Source organism: Poeciliopsis prolifica, unplaced genomic scaffold (genome assembly GCF_027474105.1).
Source record: "Poeciliopsis prolifica strain line A6 unplaced genomic scaffold, Auburn_PproV2 SCAFFOLD004, whole genome shotgun sequence".
Taxonomy (NCBI): Eukaryota; Metazoa; Chordata; class Actinopteri; order Cyprinodontiformes; family Poeciliidae; genus Poeciliopsis; species Poeciliopsis prolifica.
In genome coordinates this window covers 4522152-4541991 of record NW_026562379.1, presented here as the reverse complement: position 1 = coordinate 4541991, position 19840 = coordinate 4522152, and the positions used below count along the sequence as shown (strand labels likewise).

At 36.6% G+C, this 19840-nt stretch overlaps 1 protein-coding gene across 4 annotated transcripts in view; it reads right to left on the bottom strand.

Moving 5' to 3' along the window:
- LOC129358724 (arf-GAP with Rho-GAP domain, ANK repeat and PH domain-containing protein 1-like) overlaps positions 1 to 19840 on the bottom strand; it is a 62949-nt gene that overhangs the window by 19252 nt on the left and 23857 nt on the right. For 3 of the 4 annotated variants that reach the window (XM_055027830.1, XM_055027832.1, XM_055027833.1), the window contains 13 exons: positions 18151 to 18239; positions 17984 to 18066; positions 15374 to 15532; positions 15113 to 15182; positions 14890 to 15010; positions 14600 to 14784; positions 14334 to 14440; positions 12064 to 12263; positions 11650 to 11735; positions 10808 to 10990; positions 1299 to 1473; positions 784 to 918; positions 469 to 604 (listed from right to left, as the gene is read on the bottom strand). In XM_055027830.1, coding sequence (XP_054883805.1) covers positions 469 to 604; positions 784 to 918; positions 1299 to 1473; positions 10808 to 10990; positions 11650 to 11735; positions 12064 to 12263; positions 14334 to 14440; positions 14600 to 14784; positions 14890 to 15010; positions 15113 to 15182; positions 15374 to 15532; positions 17984 to 18066; positions 18151 to 18239 — 1729 coding nt within the window. Of the gene's footprint in view, positions 1 to 468; positions 605 to 783; positions 919 to 1298; positions 1474 to 10807; positions 10991 to 11649; positions 11736 to 12063; positions 12264 to 14333; positions 14441 to 14599; positions 14785 to 14889; positions 15011 to 15112; positions 15183 to 15373; positions 15533 to 17983; positions 18067 to 18150; positions 18240 to 19118; positions 19210 to 19840 lie in introns of those variants that run through there. The other variant, XM_055027834.1, reaches the window with a different exon arrangement.

Below are 19840 nucleotides of genomic sequence, written 5' to 3'. Positions count from 1 at the left end.
GTTTTGTCCACTTCAAAACTGAAGGGATTTGTTGTCCTTAATTTACTTTGTAGCTACTTTAATGGTATGATGAAAGTTAATGTCCTTTTGGAAGACCCAGTTCTGCCTAAGCTTTCTAGTTGATGTCTTTAAATGTTGCTTAAAAACGTTTTTTCTCCATTGTGCCTTCTATTTTATGAAGTACACCAGTCCTTCCTCAGAACTTCCTCATAACATGATTCTGCTGCCACCTCTGTACGTCACATTTAGGATGGTGTTCTCAGTCTTGCCATCTTCCTCCTTTTTGGCCCTAACAGAGGGCCATTTTATTTACAAAAATAAAATGAGGTCTTTTTTCTGGACTGTAATATTTTAAACTGCATTTTAATTTCCCTTTGGGATCAAAAGTGTTTATGACTTGAAATGAATCTGGTTTAAAATGTATTTACAACAATTTTTGAGTCGTGTGAAAGGAACCTTTGTGGTTACCCGTGTTTCTCAGGCGCATCGACAGCCAAGCAAACAATTTCCGATGCTTTAAGTGTCCCATTAGGATTGGTGCTCTTGTCGTGTTCATAGTAGCTGAAGATGCCATCATTTAGCATGCACCAACGACGACTGAACTCTAAACAGAATACCAAACATTATAATAAATTTTCAGCATAAAGGGCACTTTTCTTATTTTTGGCCTATTAGATTGTTCATAAAATAATCATTACAGATCAGTTTAATATATTCACATAACAAAAATCAAACTTTTTACTTAATAAACTTTTTGGTTCACAGATTTTTTTTTACACATACCCTCTTTCACTTTGCGCTCCGTCACAGCCCGCCCCATGGATGCAGTTTTGAATAAGTAGCCCTCATAAGACACGCAAGGAGGCGGTGGGTAATGTTTCAGATCCATATCAGCCTCCACCTGTAACTGGGGCAGCTCTAAAAACAATATAAAAACAAAATAATGCAAAGGCACAAAGTGAATAAGAACAGTTATCTGCAAAACTGATGAAACTTTGAAGATAATTTGAAGTATGCCTCTTATCACAGATTATTATCTTTGTCCAAATCACAACTATAGAAGTTGACACAAATGGCATAGCAGTTTAAGATTAGAAGATTATGAGGTACTTAAACAACTTCATATTTATCTACATCTCTTATCTAACACACTGAACCATAAAATGCATCCGATCAGTAAGAATTTCAGCCTTGTGTAGTGCAACTGTGACAATTTAATTTTTAATTCAACTTTCATGATTATGTACAACTTTAAATTGACAGATTTCTGATGCCCGTAAAGTGGTCAAATGCCGTACCTGTGTTGAGGTTGTGTTTGATTAACTCAGCCTGCAGAGGTTGGGAATGTGTACTGGCTAGGGACTCAGGGGACGGACAATTTGCCATACCGGTTGAACAATTCACATCTGCACCGCAGAAAATCAGGCTCAGCGTCTCCAGCAAATCACTGCACTGCACATTTATGCAGAGGGCCTGGAGAGAGAAAGCCAAACACCAAGACACATCAGTAAAAGCGCAGTTAGGTTAAGACATCTCCAGATAAGCAGTGAAAATTTTTTTAAAATTCCCTCTATTTCTGATGGTGAACACAGAAAACATGTAAATCTCTCATTTATTTCTTGCAAATAAGACAAAAAGGTAAAATAACTTATCTAGTCTGATCGGAACGTTAATAGATGCATAACATATAAGTGCACAAATAACATGATTATCTCCAGTTATATCACTCCATGTCAAGTCAAGTGCAAACAAGCAAAGCACTTCTCCAGGAAAAATCTGAATCAACATTACAAAAAAGCACAAATGTGAAAAGGAAGGGATTATGGAAAAAAAGGTAAAGTGCAGATTAAACATTACTACTGCATGAGGAATCCCCTCTATTGATGTGTGCATTATATTTTGGACACAATTTAAAACCACTCGGTTCATTTAATGCTGTACTGCTGTACCAGGTAAAGTTAATGCCACCATTGAGTCTGAGACCTTCACAAGACAGATGTATCCAGACTGACACCAAGTCAGACATTATAAACCGATTACAAACTGGATGACTTCTGAAGGCTTTTAAGTTAAGTTAAAGTAAAATGGGCTAAATACAAATTTCAGGCCATGAATCATTACCTTTTTCATTATAATTATTCACTTCTGTGTCCTTGGCTTTCACATAAAATCCCAATCAAGAGAAGTTTATGATTGTAAAGTTACAGAATGTGAGAAAGTTCAAGGAGCATAAACACTATTGCACTATGTGGAATTTTTGCGGTTTTTCGTGTTTGCTTTAAGAACTTAGGAAATTTAAATCCATTCGCTTTAAAAGAGTTTGAATCTCTTTGGCTTGTGACTTGAACATAGATCAAAAAAGTTGTTTTAAGCTTGCATAAAAAAGAAAATGCTCATTTAAGAACAACATTCTCCAACATACTAACATTCTCCAAGTAATAAAAATGTCTAGTCTGCATTTCAAATTATGTGAACCATGGACTTCTTGCACTTCTGGAACAAGTAAACCACATTTTTCAAAAATCATTTGCAAAAAATTTAATTCACTTTTATTTCACTGGATACAAAATGTGCTATTATATTGTTCTGATTAATTGTTCTTTTAAAAGGTTGACAAAGCAAATGTCTATTCAAGAGCAAAAGGTTGAGTGCAGTGCTTCTCAAAGTGTGGGGCGCACTCCCTGGGGGGACAGGGATTACAGCAGGAAGCGGTATGATGAAAAAAAAAAAACAGTTACACAAAAGTGTTTCACTGTAAAAATGGTTTGTAGTTTGTTTTGTTGCAACCTGAAATGTGAAATAAACTTCAGTGGAGTTTGAAAACAAGCTATGTGCATAGGTTTATGTCTGGTTGAACGATGTGTGTGCTCAGTTATTTATTTTTTTCCTTTGTTGGGGGGATTTTGTTGTAATCCATAGGAGGGACCAGAAAGTAAATGATTCAGGATGGGGTTTTTCTACCTTTAATAACTATGTTAACTGTTTTCTTGGCTTATCATAAGGATGTTTGAAGTTATTATGGCAAAACAAAACCAGACAGCACACTAGAAACTCTATGATAACATCTGTATATTTGAGTAACACCAGAAAAACAAAGATGCTGAAGATATAAAAGCAGATTAATTTTAATAGCAAGATTTTTATTTTATTTTTTTTATTTTAAGATCTCTGATCCATGCAGTTGCACATACGTCTGTCTTGGGATAATCCCAACAAGCTGTTTTGGATCACACTGAGAAATTCCACAAGTCTCCGTCACACACCAACTCATTCAGACTGTGCCTCTCCTGTGTTTAAGCGCCATTAAAACTCCGCACACAGATCCAGACAAACAAACCAATTAACATAGATTAAAATTGCAAAAGAAAACCCCTAACACACACACACACAAAACAAACAAACACACGCCCAAAAGACACAAAAAGAATATAATTCTGAACAAAAGCTGTGGTCAGGCATCTGGAGACGAGCACAATCTCATGAGCCTCAGGATGCTACACACCACATTACTGCAACAATAAAACTGCCGAACAGAGTGTGTTTAAATCAGGCTTTCTTCCCTGTTCCTTTTGGATTTTACAGCACATACATCAGTCATTCAGCTCTGGATGGATAGACAAATGGTTCCATTTATGTATGGAGCCTATCAAAGTCACAGTTTGGAGACACATTTTCTGGAAAACGTTATTCTAGAAGTAATAAGGGAAAATAAAAGTCAAAACAGATAGACGAAGTGAATTAGTGATAATATTGGTCACTTGAACCATGGTGAAGTTAAGACAAAAGAAAAGGATTTCACAAGACCTGCTCTGAATGCTGATGAGCTATCAGAACAGTAAACAAAGACATGCATGTCTGTATGCTCAGAACAATTCGGATCAATAGCAATTAATTTGCAAATGCTGGTCAGTCGAGCGAGTGTGTCGCTCCTTCCTCCCCCTCCCTTCTTCTCTTACTAAATCTTTCCATTATATGTTAAATAAGCTGCTACAATTAACCCAAAGGTCATGGTTATCATGAAAACACAGCTGTGATTAGCTATCGACTGAGTTTTAAACTATGATTTATGGAGAACAGTCCAACCCAAGAAAACTACAAATTGGAGCACACCACAAACCCAGATTTGCCAAGGTAAATCAATCTTCATCAGTCCAGAAAGAGTGTCTGCATAGTATAGTTTGAGACGACATCATTAGTGGGCCATTGTTCTGCAGATATCCCAGAGAAAATAGGTTGAAGTGTGAGTGACAATGTCTCAAAAAGTTTCAATTATAAGAAAATTATTGTTTTACTGTTTTAAAAACATGCATTTTATTAATTAGATCTTTCTAAATTGCTTCTAATAATTTAGTCAATTACTAACTCCTTTAGGGTGAGTTCTAAAGGAATAAAAGTTTTGAAAAGTGTTTAAATATTTCCCATTTTGAGGACTTCTTTGACTTTTCCAGATTGATCAACATGATCAAACTGTCATTCAGTGAATATTGTAAAGGAAAAATAACACTCACTCATTGGACATATGGAAAATTGCATCATGTTTTGAGATTGTTATATTAGCTGTGCATAGCGCTTTGTAAACTAAACAAATCCAGTCTGCTGTTCCATGTGGACACACGTGTCAGAGCAGTGTACGTGGGTCAGTGTGCTGCTCAGATAAAGTTGATCAACTTCCCTTTGACTGACTGACATGAACCAACTAGAGCAAAATACAATGAGGAAATGGGTTGAGTGTTTAAGACCTCACCCTTCAACATCTGCTCCCTATGAAACAGAGGAAAGTTTTAGCACACACACACACGCACACACACACGTACAGATGAAGGGAATACAAGAATCTGGCTCAGTTTCCCCAGAGAGATTTTTATCTGGGTGTGTCTTAAAAAAAAAAAAATCACAGATTTCCATCTGCCCTTTCCATTGGACCGAGTTGGAAGAAAACGAAAAGATGAGGGAAAACAGAAGAAGATGAAAGGATTTAAGTTTCCATTTTTATTCACACAATGATTATGCTTGGCTGCAAACTCACTATATAGAAACAGACACCAACACATTCAAAGGCACAATATGTTGAAACTCGGCCCACACAGCCACACAAATACTGTATTTACGCTTGTGTATTAACTCCAGATGAGAACACAAGCCTCCTCCAGCATTATGTCACCAGGAACAATTTACAGAGAAAGGGAGGAGTGAAAATACAGACAGATTAAAAAAAGAATGAAGAAAAAAGAAACACCAAAAGGAGAAGGAAGAGGGTAAAAAGCTGGAAAATAAAGAGTTGTCTGAAATCCCACAGTGTGAATGGGAAATTGAGTCACTTTGCTGAAATAGACAAAAAGGTAATATAATAAAATTAGCAACAGTAAACCAACTGCAAGCCAGATTTTATTTTGAGAACCTAAGTTTGCAACCAGCAAAACAAAAAAAACAAGCCAATAAAAACCTGTATTTTACAACCTCTGGGATTAGTTTGCTTTAAAAAATGCAATAAACATTCAGATTATAACCAGCAGAGTCTTTATACAGTTTATCTTTCTTTTAATCATGTAAAGGACTTTGAATTGTCTTGTCGTCAAAGAACAAGACAATTTAATGTACTAAGAATGTACTATATAAATAAAATTGCATTTCCCATACAGCAAATGTAACAAATGTCCTGATTAATTCAGGTGATTCACCTGACAAGCTTTGCAGCACTTATACTCTCTAAATAGCATATTGAAAATTAATCCCCAGATACCCAGGTGACAAATAAACGTCATCCAACATAAGAGCATGACATCACAGGAAAAAGTAGCTTATTACTTGATAAGTAGAACATTGATTATTTTTACACAATTCACACAGAGTAAACAAAATGGAACATGTTACAAATTTTGTAGATGTGAACAGACTTCAGGTTTTCCCTTTTGCACTTTGTTTGCTTCTATTTATGTTTAAATAAGCCCATATACACTAGAAGAAACAGCAAGATTGAGCATGAAAAAGTTTAGCTCTGCCAAACAAAAGATCTGTAGATATGTTCTCACTTGGTCAAGATATCAAAAACTCAGTGTCAAATTGTACAATTTTTATTGTTGACAACTTTTTCTTACTTTCTGTTTATCTACAGACAGACTGTCTTTGTACATTCAGGAAGTCTATGCCAAGCTTTATGTAACAGCACACTAAAGAGGATGACCAATGAATGGCTGTCATTGGATTCTCAGCTCAATGATGCCAAACCAGCATGTGTTTTCTTCAAAACCCAAAAACAGTTTGCCAGACACATGAGGGAATTTCTTTAGCGCTTCAAAGACAGTTAGGGTTGTTTGGGTAACCAATAATAGTGGTATACCACTGGTTTCGTCTTTATCTATCGCCTACGTTTAATATTTCAGGTTGAAGACTCTGTAATAAAGTTTCAAACTATTACCTACTTTAACAGCGTATTAAGACTACCTACACTGCTGTCACTGCCATTGAACTGACTGAGAAAAGCCTACTACATTTTTCCCTTGCTTACAAGAAAGACTAATTTGACTTCATTCAAATAATTATACTTGCGAAAAACAAACATTTAAGCCAAAAGATCGCCCCCTGTAGCTTTTAGAAAAGTACCAATTTTCTGAATACAGTTAAAAAGCAATAAGTGACATTTCTTTAAAAGCAGCTGGACACCCCAGCAAATGTTGTCAATTTGAGTCATGTGGAAGGGAAAGCTGACATCTCACTCCAGTAGAGAATGATGTGGCTGCATGTGGGACAGCCAACATCTATTAGCAATACAAGCTACTATATTTCTCTCCATTTTAAGTGTCTAAACAGAAAAGGAACACAGATAGAAAAACAGATAGTTCATTATGTGTCATATGGATTCTCAGCTCAATGATGCCAAACCAGCATGTTTTCTTCAAAACCCAAAAACAGTTTGCCAGACACATGAGGGAATTTCTTTAGCGCTAAATGACACACAAACTAGCATTTGTGTGTCATTTAGCCATAAGTTATTTAGCCATAAATAACTTAATGGCAATAGCAACGGTTGGTTATTTTCCATACTCAAATTAGGGCTGCATGTTGAGCTCCAAGTTTGAATTCCAACTTTAAGGCCATTATTATTTCTGACTAGGAAGTAAGAACATCTGACTTTAGAGTAGGGATGGGATTTACAGCTCTTTGAAGAGAGACACATTTTACCAATCATGGGCATCATCAATTTCAAAGAGGAAGTGGTTCACGTTTATATTTAGTTCAATAAATTAATCACTGGGCTTTCCCCCACCCTGTGTCCTAATTATCAGAATAGTTTTCTAACACAGAGACCATTGAAGTTAGACCATGCCTGCTTAAGCTTCACTTTGCTATTGGCTCTCCACTCAGAATCCTGAATTCAATCCAGAATAAAATTAAATCCTTCTACCCACACACTGATGAAAACCACTGGTAAAATTTACAATAGAGCAGTCATCCACCTTTGGTTTGGCTAAAACTGTGCTATTAAATAAAACCTTTAAAATCAAGTTTTAAACATGTGCTCCAAGGAGCTGTGCAAATACAAGCAGACACAGCATTCCCGTGGAATGCCTTGTGGACACTGTCCAATCAACACAACATCTGCTCGACCCAATAGGTTGCAAAGAAAACACAGCTGTAATTTCCTGCATTTTGTTCTGGGAGCTACAGATTGACACTCCAAACACCATCAGACTTCCAACTGTGTGAGAGCATCTCCAAAGGAAAGTCCCTTGCTGTGAAGGAGCATGTGACTAGTGGCAGAAGGACGAGATCTGAATCAAATTGTCCACACATTCTCCTGCGCACCTTTTTTTTTTTTTTTTTTTCTCACCCTAAAACTTACTGTTTCTGCTTCTGTAGGCTCAGGCTGCTGGAAGACCTCCCTTTTCCATAAATGTATGTAATTAACCTCTTATTTTGACTTTTTGACTTCTTTTCCACCTTCTTCACCCAGATCTGGTTTTATCTTTATGAGCATCTACAACTGGCATGACCGACCTGCATAAAGCTTGTTCCTGTTTACCCATCTTCCTTCCATTTTTGCCCATTTCTTCCATTTTTGCCCATTTCTCCTCCTGAATATCCCAATCATTCAACTAGTTGAGGAATCCAATTCTGCTGGAGATGCCTCATTAACAAAATAGAGCCAGGCTTTCTTTGTGTAAAGAGTGCAGAGTGACATGACGTTTAGCAGTGAATCGCTCTTGCATGCAACATTAATTGAACTGGTGATCAATAGTTGGCCACATGCTGAAAAAGAGAGTCATGAGAGAGGAAATGGCAGTGAAATGGTGTTAACTTATGAGTATACAAAAACAAAAAAAAGGGCACACAAGCATGCCCACACATGCACATTAATATGCATGTTAATATGTCTCAGCCCACTCTAGTGAAGAAAATACACACAATCACTTCAGTGTGCTGTGCTCTCACAAGCACAAACCAACATAACAGTTTTTTGCAGCTTCCCAACTATGCAACATAGGCACAGTCTCACATGCACTGGAACAGTTTCACAGAGATAGCATTCAGACTCAAAGTCCACTAACACACTGTCAACCCTTGTTAAGAAGACATATTTGTCCTCGCATTGTTAACAAAAGCAACCATGTGGAAACCAGACTGCAGGCACACTAAACATTTTCACTACCCTCTCCTGCAAACACAGATTTTAGCTTCAAGTTTTCAGTTCCTTTGAGACACAGCTCAATTTAACTGTCAACTCACAGAAGTTAACAACAAGTTTATAATAAACTCCTGTCAATACACTTTTACAAAAACTTTAAATCAGACGCATTTCACAAGCAACTTACAGATGAGACAAAAAGCCAATAGGGAGCAGATCAACTTTCTTGAGCAGTTCCAGCCAAACAATGAGGACAGGAGAAGGACAAAAAGCAGTGGAGGGAGGGAGAGGCGGAGTTAGAGCACATTCCAGTTAAATCAGTGAGTAGTGATGTCATATTCAGGAAAAAAAAAAAAGAAAAACACAGAAACAGTAAAATAAGGCAGGACTCATCCAATATACCTGTATTTAGTAAAATTTATAGTTACATGAAACACCCTTAATGCTGAACTTACTGTTATTCCTAATCTTTTCCAGCATTACTACAAAATTGCCAAAAACAAATATTTTTTAAGACACACCCAATGTTAAAAGAACATGGACTACAGAATTTCAAGTATTTTAGCCTTGACAGCAATAAAACAGGTAGAGTAGCTGTCAACTATCTATCAAAAACCAATACATTTGAAAATGTATAAGAGTATAAATTCGCAACAGAAAAAAAGAGCAGAAGGAGAAGTTTAAAAAAATTTACTTCCTTTATCTCCCTCTGCAAATTGCAAACACCTGACTCACTCACCCGTACACAAACACATGCACCAAAACACGCTTTAGGGAGGGGAAACAATAATTCATAGTCAGGTGTTAAATATGAGTCAACAACATTCTGTGTGTGACCTTGTTGCTGCATGTGGGTTAAGTCGCGATTAAGAGACCCAACTTAAACTGAAACGCTAAGACTTTTGACCACACATCATGAATCTCAGCATAAACCACAAAAACCCTTCATAATTCCACAATGTCCTACAGCACCCTGTAGGTTCAGAGGTCTTTCTGACACAAAGACAGAAACTCAGTGACTGGAGAGGATTGCTGTCGTTCTATATCCAAGCTGATTTGCAACATTTTCTCCTAGGTAAAAGGAGCAAGAACACAACATTTACCAGTATGAAATCCTTTTTGTTTAATTTATTCTGACACTAAATTTCACAAAAATACATTAATATTAAGTATGGGCAGGAACCTTTACAAGAAACCGCTTTTGCAGTGTGTCCAGCAAAATGAAACTAATTTAAAGATGCAATTGTAACATGACATTTAGAAAACAGTTAACTTTACTAGATAGTTAACTAAAAGTGGAAAAAAGGAAATGTGTTGTAATTTCAGGAACCATTTAAATCTTATTTGAGGTTCTAAAACAAAGAAGAGCATCAATCTTTAGGAAAAAGAGGATGAATACATGTTCCTGTATTTTAATGGGAAAAAAAACACCAGCTGGAAACAACAGATATATCAACCACAAAAGCGATGTCATGTATTTCTCAGTGCCATTTTATTGCACAATGAAATAACTATGTTACCTTAAGTAAGTCATTTTTAAACTTGATACTGGCCAGAAGCTCCTGCTCTTTTCATTCATCCATCCACTACACCTGCTTGTCTTTGGAGGGTCATGTGGTGGGGTGCCAGAGTCCGTCTCAAGTGGTCAATGGTCAAGAAGTAAGATACACTGGACAGTCCGTCACAGGGAAATGCATACACACAAGACAAACAACCGACTGCACATACACACACTTGCACCTAAGGGCAAAATAGAGTTGACCCAAATCATTATTGACAAGGGTTGGAGTCCTTTTGTGGTTGCTGTTAAAGAACCAAACCCAATACTGCTTTGGATGTGTCTATGTCATTCCTTGCATATCTCAACAATTATGTTCAAGAAGTATTTGGTTAGAACAAGCCTGTGTCTAATTTGTGCAAACCAAACACATTTCATGAGATGAATCAACACAGTTATCCAGATAAAGCTTCACAAACATGGCGATTGTCTATGTGTATATTTTTTTTAAAATGTGCATCCCCAACGCTGAGATTTTCAAAAGATTAACAACATTTCCAAATCTGCATTTTCCATGACAGGCAAAGAAAAGCGTAAATCACTGAAACAGCAATGCTGGATTACTCTGACCAGCCTTCCTATTGAAGTACACAAACCAAAGACTTTACATAGTAATTTCAACTTACATTATTGAGCTCTTTCTGGTTCCCATACAGCGCATGGTACTTTCTGTATTTGCCCTGGCGATATTTGTTAGAGATGAAGCGCCGTCTGTCTTCACTGCAGCTAGAGGGCGATAGGGCTTCGCTTGGCGGGACGTTAGCGGCCCAGAAACTGTTCACCCGTTTGTTCCCGAGTTTTAGAAAAACCTGCGTTATAAATGAATAGAGCCACTTAAATCTGAAACTTTATTAAAAAAAAAAAAACAATTAAGATAACCATAAGTTTAATAGTTTTAGAATTGTGAGCTTCATCTTGCAACGAGCTCTTTATGTCATGTAAACCTGCTCTCTACTCAATGTTTCCAATCCAGCGATATTAAAATTAATTAGTAATGCATGTAAATTGTGCAACATGAGGGAATAAGTTAACAATTTCCATGTATATGTGTTTCTGATACCAATGGGAACTAAACAGTTACTGCTCTATAAAATTTGGTACTTCTATGGTCTCTTTAAAATATCCCAAGTCCAGTTCTTCAGCTCTACGATCCTGTAAATTTAGGATGCATCGCTTCTCCAACACACATCCAATTGCTGGAAAGTGGCTCTAAAGGACTGAAGTTCCAAAATATTTTCATCTGGTTCATTTTCTTACTTCATTTGAAAATGTTCTGTTCAAAATTCCAAGGCTCTATCAAGAGATATAGGGCTCTTACAAAGAAAGTAGGTATTTAACATTTGTCAGACTATCTGCAATGTAAATAATTCGGATCATCCTCAATGAATGAATACGTTTTTGACAAACTCACAAACTTGCAGCACAATGACGTCTCAACTAATGATGTGATTATTTTCAGCTTGTTTACCTGGATAAGCTCCTCTGTCCAGATTTTCTTATCCATCTTCAGACTTCGTACTTTGGAGATACTCGGACCGAGTCCTCTGTGTTCTCCTACAGCATCCAAATACAAGGAAAATCTTGATCACTTATTTTAAATACATTTCCTGTGCCACAAAAACCGTTTCTCCCAGACACCTCTGCAAATCTGAACAATGTAAATTAAAAAATAATCTTGGAAACTGGAAAAGACCAAAAACATTCTATGTTCTGAGGTGCAAAACCCGCTAATTGAAAGAAGGCGCATATTCTTTTTCCACAGTAAGTATTTAGTTTACGTTTCTGCTCACCGACAACAACAGAAAACACATTAATGGTTCAATTGAGGACATGAATATATGAATAGAAAACAAAACAAAACTTGAAGCAGATCCAAACCAACCTGCACATTGTTTGCAGATCACCACACAAAGGTTGATGGCCGCCCAGTCTGGCTTTGGAGCGCCGCAGTCGGCACAGAAGCTGTTGCTAGGCTCCCTCCAGATCTGCTCTACCACCTCACTGTTGGACAGCGCTTCTCCTATGGCATCCCTCATGGCCTGCACCCACTGCTCCCTGGACTGCTCTGACTCGGCTATAAAACTGTGAAAACAGGCAAGCCAAGAACATGGAATGATGCTTAATTGACAATTCATCCAAATCCGAATTATAATAATTTTTTGTTTTCAACATCTCCAGCATTTCTTTCAGCTACAGTCATGGTAAAATGAAAAACAGAAAATCTATTTTGATTAACAGATAAATAAATAGATTTTATCAGGTCCACGTGGAAAATAATTTACTGGTAAGTGTAGCAGCAACAAAGACATTTAATTATCATTAATTAATTGAAAGCACAGTGTTCAAACCAATATTTTTAAAAACTGGTGTCAAAATGTGGTACTTATTTTAGGAGAAAAGATGCAGCATTGACCAGAGTATAAACAAACTATTTTACAAATTCTTCTGAAAAACTGCAGAATTTTAATAACCTTTTAATAGAAAAGAGAAAACAAATGAAGAAGTGCCAAAAATGATTGGATGTTCAACTAAAATTATCTTAAATGCTTTGAAATGGAACCAAAACCAGAAAGACGTGGCAGAAAATGGAGAACAGGACATAAGTTTCTTCTGTGATCTGACTCTGCCCAACAGAAAATGGCACAGTGATTCAGTCACAACACACTCACAGCAAATAATCTATAAATAAATGCAGGACTTTTCATAGATCCCCATCCGGTCAGGCTGCACTGTCAGACAAAAGAAGCATGCAACAAACATGCATGCTTCTGCACAAGCGTTATCCTCCCACATTTAAAGAGCTTTTTTGTTTTTTTATTCTTGACTGAAACCCAGCCAAACACTTAAAGGACAGATCAAGGCAATTTGACAGCAAGATATCAAAATCTCATTTCTATGAACGCTTTAGCAATATCACTCAGATATTCAGCCACTGGTTTACGATGTGGAAATGCCTAACTAAACTAAAGCCATTCTTTGCTTATGTAAAAGCTAGAAAACAATCAAAAAAAGTTTATTGTTTCCTAGCTTTAAAATGTGTATAAGTGTGCCAGATTGTACCCAGGGAAGCACAATTTTAGTAAAACAGAATGCACTTTTATCTCAAAAAAAGTGTACCGCATTGGCTTGAAAGAATGTCAATAAACCTAGCACCACCCAGTGGTTAAACCCTATGTCGTCTAATTGCCGTTGAAAAGAATAGTATATATTAGGAAATACAAACAATATCTTTTTGAGAAGATTTCTGGTCTTTTCATCAGCTTTATTAGAGAACTTAGGCTTGTCAAAGAGCTTGTTGGACTCTTGAGTTGCTGGAACCTGCAGTGCTAAATAGACGTGTATAACTGTCTCCAATCTGTTTGATAATGCATGATTACCAATACTGTTTTGAAAAGGTCTGTTATTTATTGTTATTTTGATTTATTCAACTTGTTTTTTATTTCTACGAATTGGATTAGTTGTAGGCTCAAGTACAACTTGGCAACATGTAGTAACATGTAATTACTGCACGTTATTGTCACGTAGTAATTATAAAAGAAGCTTGTTCAGAATGATGGATGTTTTTATTTTCAAAGTGGAAAATCTCAATAAAAATGGTTTGTATTTCAGGGGGGAAAAAAGTTGCTACCTGGGGAACCATTTGGATATATTTTGCTTGCTCAAAAGTAATATTTCAATATAAAATTCATACAAAAGCAACAAAAATCATAACTTTATCATATATATTTTATAATAAAAAAGAACAACCATTACCAGTATGAGACAGTTGCACAGCAGGCTTAAAAAAACATTTTGCATATACAGGTGCATTTCAACATATTGGAATAGCAGCAACTACCAAAACCCTACAGAGAATCTGTAGAGGATGAGACAACAGAGACAACAATACAGAGCTACAGACCACTGACTGAGGCTTCCTGAACACACCAGCAGAGCAACAGCAGCCACCATGTTATCTAACTCTGAAGCAGTAATTTGTACAAACCAAGTTTTAAGACCATGTACTAAAATGTACTGTACCAGGGCTTTTACATTTTCTTTTTCTGAGAAACAGAATTTTGGGCTTCCATTAGCCTTCTGCTATAAACATTAAAATGAACTTAATTAAAAGAAAAATCTAAATTTATTATTATATAAATCTAATCAAATTACCTGAATATGCGGTAAGGTGTGGTGAGATCAAAGCTACGGCGATCTGAGTCTTTCACATTTCCAACGCTCATGTCAATAAATGTGATTCCCACTCCGATGCGATAATCCTAGAAGGAAAATAAAGTTATTTCTTTCACCACCAAAGAAAATAATAATAACTTGAGTCCAGAAAAAGGATGAAAGGATAGCTCATTGACTTCTGGAACAATTTTTTGAATAACAAAAATGCCAAAATCCATATTTATTTGACCATAGAAGTCTCTTACGTCTGCGTTCTTATAGAGAAGGACTTTATCTGATGCAACAACAGTATAAAGTTTGGATCGCAGCCCTTTGAGCTCCAAATAGCCATAATAATCTGGGGTCAAAGGTGAGCCTGCAATCAAGGTTATGGGGCGCTTAGGACCCCCGGAGCAGTTCTTCAGTTCAGTCACCCATTCATTCCTTTCATCTGCAGGCAAGCAAACACATGCTTTTAGTAAATCATGGTCTGAACAAACTAAATGGATATGTAAATGTGATCACATATATGACAAAGAAATGAAATGAAACAGACCTTCATTTTCAGCTCTGAAGATGAATGTCCGATTGTTTGTGGCAACTTCAAACTTCAACTCCCCCACGCTAGACACATTAGTGATAAAGGCTGTTGAGATAAAGCCCTTGGAATACACCTCCTACAACAAAACACAACACAACAGACCTGTTACACAGATGCACGACACTCACTCTGTGCACACGCTGCTCTGAAACACTCAAAACTTGGTGTCTTTTGTTACCTTTTCATTGTCAAAGTATCTTAGGTAGTCAATTTCTAGCTTCACCCATCGTTTCTGGTAATAAAGACCCCTGTATGTGAGGAAGCATAAAGATTAACAAGATATTAATCTCTTATAACATAAACCAAGTGAAGCTGAAGAAACTCTGCTGTGGGTAGATATTTTTTCTTTACTAATTCATTGTCATAATAAATAAAGAGTTTCAAACTCCATGTTTTTAAGCAGTAATTCTTAAAGTTGAATACGCAGCTTGAGTTTTACCCCTGTGGTGGATTCTTGTCCAGCCAGCCCATCTTGATGACAGAAGAAAGTTGGGAACTGTCTTCCTTACTAGGTGTGAAGAGTCTGCCGGAGTCAGGCAGGCAAAAGCTGCCAGGCAGGTTGGCGATGCGTTCAGTCTGCCAAGGAGGAGAATCTGGGCTGCACAGAAATGTCCAAACAAACTCATGCACGTGTTCATAGATAAAATTAGTTTGATGACTAAAAAAAATTGGCTACACAGAAACATCTGTATTTATTTAGAATCCATACATTGATCAAATGTTAATGTAAAAGGTCAGAAATAGTTACAATTAGAATCTGTAGTTTGAATACAAAATTGTGAAAAGTAAATTTACAGATTTATTCTGTTATTGCTTTTTTTTCCACACTAATTCTTCAGACCATTGAAAGAAATTAGCAACCAAAGTCAAGAATGTCCTTCAGAGCCACTGTCTTGAAACATTTGGAAAAGTCCCTAGTCTGACATCCCAGAATCCCAAGGCTTAAAAACCACCCCAGTCTGTAGTGAAGTCCTACCGAGTCCTGCTAATGACCTCGTCATTTAATTCAACTGTGGTGGATCAAGAACACATCTAGAAGTTGCAGGGACTTAGACTTTGATAACTGGGCAAGTCATCAGGGACCAAGGCAAGTGAAAATAAAAAGCAGTTTATGAAATCATAAGTTAACTGCAATATGCTGGTAACAAGTAGAAGGCAAAAAAAGTTTAAAAGGCAACACATCATCTCAGTTTAGAAACAACGTCATTGACATCTATAAGTCTAAAAAGGGTCACAAAGTCATTTCTGAGGCCTTGGGGCTCCAGTGAACCACAGTTAAAGCTCTTAGATGGAACAACAGTGAACCTTTCCAGCTGTGGCTGGCTGACCACAACAACTCGCAGAACAGTTTGACGACTCAACCCGGAAGATTCAAAAGAACATGTAAAGCTCGCCAGTCCTCAAATGCCTCAGTTAAGGTCAGTGGTCAAGATTCAGCAAGAATAGCAAGAGGCTGGGCAAAAGTGGCATCCATTGCAGAGTTAAAAAAACAAGAACCACTGCTGACCAAGAAAGACAAAAACACACAATATCCAGTCCAATATTTGCCAAAAAGTACTGTGATGATCTCTAAGACTTTTGGAAAAACATTTTGTGGACTGACAAAACATAAGTAGAACTCTGGAAGGTTTTGTGCCCCAACATATCTAACAATTAGCACCACAAAAAGAAAACATCCATTCTAACAACTAAACATAAAGTGATATAATGACTGCTTTAGCCTGCTTTGTTGATTCAGGAACTGAGGAAAGCATGAATTCTGCTCTCAATTAGAAAATATCTGGCCCTTGGTTTGTGGCCTTGAGCGCAAGAAACATAAACCTCCATATTGAAATATCCTCCATATTGATGCAAAAGATTCATTGTCAGTTATTACAAGCTCACAAATGCATATCAGACAAAAGCTAAGCATAACACTATGACATTGACACCTCATATTCTCTCATCAAGCATGGTGGTGAAGAGTTAGTAAGAGTTTCTTTTACAGCCAATGGATCTGCATGCATTACAGTAATTTCCAAACATTCTTGAATTTTTTCAACATTAAAATATTTACAGTCAACACACAGCAAACTAAAGTCATTCAGCTAAGATTACACTGCAGAATGAGATGAGTAACAACAGTACTGTTGATCAGACCACTATTTCACACTTACATGTGCCAGTTCAGGGTTGACACCAACACAGTTCCTGTCTCAGAGTCGAGTCAGTAGAGAATGAATTTTAAACCCTCTGACTAGCTTGGTTGTTTATGTAACGCTAATGCTAATTAAATCCATTCTCAAGTGCATGTATAGCAAAGAAGTCTAGAGCAATCTCAGTTAAAGTATAGCTCAACTTGGATTATTAACCTGATATAGAAAATTACATAGAGAAAACAGAAAACTGATAACAAAAATGCTATAAGAACCAACTGGTGATGCAGGGGGGAATTTGCCTATGATCAGAATAGACCAATTTGTTGCTTAATGAGCCCCAACTGATTAATTAAATACTATAAATGACATACTATAAATATGTCAGGTGAGGATTTATGGAAGACTTTATTTGATGTGCATAAGACTGACATGACACTGTCATAAACATGACATAACATCTGTCATGAACATGAAGGAGTCTTTGTGAATGTCTACGACTGTTGTCATGAAGTGTCATTAGGTAAATAATGACACTTTTAAAGCAAAGTTGCTTTTAAAGTTGCATTAAAAGTGCCAACTTTGCATGATTTTGTAAATAATGACAATTAAATGCAAAGTTGGCACTTTTTTTGGACTTTCAATGCAACTTTAAAAGCAACTTTGCATTAAAAGTGTCATTATTTACCAAATGACACTTCATGACAACAGTCAGACATTTGTAAAGACTCCTTCATGTTCATGACAGATGTTATGTCATGATTATGACAGTGTCACGTCAGTCTTATGTACACCCTGTCAAATAAAGTGCTTCCAGATTTATTTATGCACATCCAAGACCTGCTGTGAATGATGTGTATAAAATTAAGCAATGAGGATTGAAATGAACACAATACTTAAACATTATTACTCACTCATCTTCATCTAATAGCTCGTCGTCACTATACAAAGAACAGACCCGCTTCTGTTGGCGAATGGGTACTTGCAGGGACATGTCCTGTTGGAGGAAATGGTCTATGGTCACCATGCACAGCAGAAATCAAAAGGAGAAAAAGTTATAACATGTAATACATCCCCTTACCCTGTCTGCCACCTTCCTTTGCTGAACACTGGAGTTAAGCAGCTCTGCATCCACGTAGTCATTAGAACTATCGTCGACTGGAATCAGGACTAGAAAAAGACAAAGATATAAAAAGAAATGGAGTTGCAAAAAAAGTTTATGCTAGAAAATAAATTGATTAGTATTAATCAATGTCAGTCAATTCAAGAAGTTTACAGATGCAAATAATTAGGTTTCAGGTTTCATTAAATAATCATTATTTTTTTCATTTAATAACCAGTCACCATATTGGCTCTCAAGTCAGAGAATATTTCTATCAAAGCCACTCTGGACAGCAACATCCATTACAAGCAGGCACATTACATACATACTTTCAAATCTCTTTGGTGTTACAGTAAATACCATTCTGGGAAATGCAGAAATACCTGCTGATCTTGACACCAACACAGCTCATAACCTCGAGTTACCTGCATTTACTCTGCTCTTAAATCCATTTAACATTTATGTTTATTTTGTTTCGAGTGCAAAAATAATCTGAAAGTATTTGTATGTGTGTGACAAGTTTCTTTCTTCACCAACAATTGTTTTTCAGATTTGGGATTTGAACTAAGTGTCAAATGTTAAGTGCGATGGCATGCCATATGACATGAAGAATACAAACTTCTAGTCAAATCAATTGTTTGAAACTGTGAAAAATGCTGAAAGCCGAAGATTATTTGCAAAAATGCCTTACATTTTAACTGAAAAAAAATATTTTGTTTTTTATTTATATCTCAAACACACAGTGTACATAATGCATATACATAGTATATATGTACTATGTATCGTATCGTATTGTATACATAGTACAAAATAAATGTTAAAAATGAACAATGATTGACCAATAGAAATGCAACTGATTCACTAACTGCAGGCTGCAGCCATCAACACACCAGTAAGTAGTTTAAATTAGATATAGAATCACAATTACAGTAGATACGTTGGCCTACCAGCTCACACACAGGAAAAGTCCCACTTCTCTCTCTTCTGTCTTTAACTTAAACCAAAAATGTCTCCGTACTTCAACTCTTGCGTCTTTGCTAAGGCTGGCTAACACTAACTGTGAGGCAATGTGTGTGTTCCTTTCAAGGAGCTACGTGAGTCCCACCTATTTAAAAACTGCAACACAAACAGCTGACTAACAACACAAAAGAAGTAGCATAGCCTGGAGTGACAGCTCAAATTCTTCCCCAACTTGTTATTTTGAAAGAAAAGAGTTGTCACATGTTCCCTCAAAGATTCAAGCTCAATAAATTGCTGCAGGTAGGTAGCAAAACAAGTTGTGGCTTTGCAGGTTAAACAGAAACAACCAGAATAATGAACCTTAATGCATTCTGTTACTTCTACCTTTGCTCTCCTCACCATTCAGGTTACTGCAGCCAGAACAATAGATCAGATGTTGTCTTTTATTTACAGCTGGCAGACCATACAACTAATACTTCTCTCAATTTATTAAATGAGAGAGCTGTTTTAGAAATCTGCAATTGTTTTTTTTTGCACAAATTTTCCTACAAAAAAACAGAACAATATCAACAGGTACAGTGTATGGATAACCACTTGTATATCATAGGATGCATGCTTCCTGTTTAGACATAGTTTTATTGCTCCATGTAGATAAGATTGCAGATTTCTACAGTGATTAAAAAGAATATTCTATTTAAAAGCTTAAGCA